This window comes from Bipolaris oryzae (assembly GCF_000523455.1).
Source record: "Bipolaris oryzae ATCC 44560 unplaced genomic scaffold scaffold_297, whole genome shotgun sequence".
Lineage (NCBI taxonomy): Eukaryota > Fungi > Ascomycota > Dothideomycetes > Pleosporales > Pleosporaceae > Bipolaris > Bipolaris oryzae.
In genome coordinates this window covers 1-1,937 of record NW_006911573.1, presented here as the reverse complement: position 1 = coordinate 1,937, position 1,937 = coordinate 1, and the positions used below count along the sequence as shown (strand labels likewise).

Here is a 1,937-nt window from a genome sequence, read left to right as displayed (position 1 = left end):
GGTGAGGATGTACCCTAAGTATTTCGTCTAAGTGATATAGAATTCGCTCTTCTTAATATTAACTTGGAGTCTAGCTTATTATAGTCTTTCTAGCACCTTACGTATATGTTAGATGTGTTCCGCCTCCAACTTAGAGTAGATAAGGATGTTATCTAGGTAGGCTATATAGAAGTTGTCTAGGTAATTAATTAGTACATCGTTTATGTACTGCTGATAGGTCGCTAGACTGTTACATAGTCTAAAAGGCAATACCTTAGTCTTGTACGTTCTATATCGAGTGTGGAACGTGGTGTACTCCTTAGAGTTAGGATCTATCTGGATCTTATTGAAAGCCGCACGTATATTAAGCTTAGTGAAGATCTTGGCCTTATAAGGACGCGCGAGCAGCTTATTAATACGCGGAATCAGATACACATCCTTACGTGTGATAGTATTAAGCTTGCGATAATCTATATAGATACGGAGGTCTCTGTTTAGCTTCCGAACGTAAAGGACTAGGGAGGCGAAAGGACTATAGCTTAGGGAAAAGTATCCTTTCTAGAGGTTATCTATAACGAACGCTTTAGTTACTTTAAGCTCTTTAGTGCTCTGCTTATATAGGGGACTGAACTGGTTCGGCAGAGGTTTGGTGAGAACAATCTTATGGTCGTACGGGCGGGGTTCAGGGAGCTGATCCGCGGCGGTCTTGCTGAACACGTCTTGGTACGGATGGTAGACGGGCGGGAGTCGGTCCTGGACGAGCTTGGCATTTTTAGGATCATCCTTTAGGCGTCTCTCTTCTAGAATACGGTCAATCTTATAGATACTTATCGTAAAGAACTCGTTTTCCTTACGTTTCATAGTGTAGTGGAAGGCGTTGGCTGAAATAAGTAAGATGTGGGGTGAAGGAGAAGAAGAAGGTGCAGGTCGGACAGGTTTTGGAACAGGGTTGGGTGTTGGCGGTAGAGGACGGGCTTTAAGGAGTTGAAGAAGACTACGGATTCTTTAAATACTAGCCGTAGTTGGACTGTTTCTTCTCTAATAGTCGTCCTTTTCCTAGAGAGCGTTGCGTCTCTTAATATCCTTCTCAACCTTAGTGTCGATAGATAGTTGTTTTAACTATACTAGAATAGGTAGGGCAGGATCATAAGTTACTAGGTACTTGGCTAGCTATACGATCCGGTTCCGAACCGTATCTAATTAAAGCTGGAAGCGGCGCAGCCACTTAATCCCAATAATACAATCCTATAATCCTAAATCTATAATAACGAACGGGCAGTTATAAACCTTACAGCTATTAATAGAGAGGTGCAACTAGATATATTAATTAACTCTTGTTTAAACCTAATCTTAAAATCCTTTAACTATAATCTTAAAGGGTAGTCTTCGGATCAGAACCTAAAGTGAACTAGAGATTATACAAGCAATTGCAGAATTTAAAAATAAGAACCCTTAGGCTCTAGTGTTAACTAGCGATTGCAGGCTAACGCCGTAGCCCTTCGAGCAAAGAACAGTAGGAACTCAGAAGTGCTTTCCTCTAAATAAGTGTAACAGATTAATCTTAGTAAGGTTATACTTGTAGATGCCTAGGGCGGAGCGTTTTCCTAGGCTTCGTCGTTTCCCGTCTAATCCTCATCCGAATGGTACTCTGCAGCTTCCTCGAACACATCTTCTTCTNGTACCGCTTCTATCTCTCTTACCCGCGGAACGGGACAGTCGTTTGCAAAGTGTCCAGGCTTACTATAGTTATAGTAGTTACTAGGAGTAGCTTGGCGTTCTAGTACTAGTGTCTTTGAAGCAGGCCTGGGCACACTCGAGGCAGCCCGGGGTGGGGTCGGAGCAGGTTCAGATTGGACCTGAGTACTCGCCTGATCGTGGCTGTGAGCGGTTGGACGAGCCTGGTGGGGTTGAGGTTTCGTCCGCCGCGCGGGGCTCGTACGTCGCTCCGAACTGACTCC

The 1,937-nt window shown here is 43.9% G+C and overlaps 1 protein-coding gene across 1 annotated transcript; it reads right to left on the bottom strand.

The window, feature by feature from the left end:
- Positions 1–672: 672 nt before the first annotated feature.
- On the bottom strand, positions 673–897 carry COCMIDRAFT_59545 (uncharacterized protein; the record flags this gene model as incomplete). The annotated part of the gene is made up of 1 exon (XM_007695321.1): positions 673–897. A coding segment is annotated over one exon (225 nt), but the record flags the coding sequence as incomplete, so codon positions are not given.
- Positions 898–1,937: the final 1,040 nt, after the last annotated feature.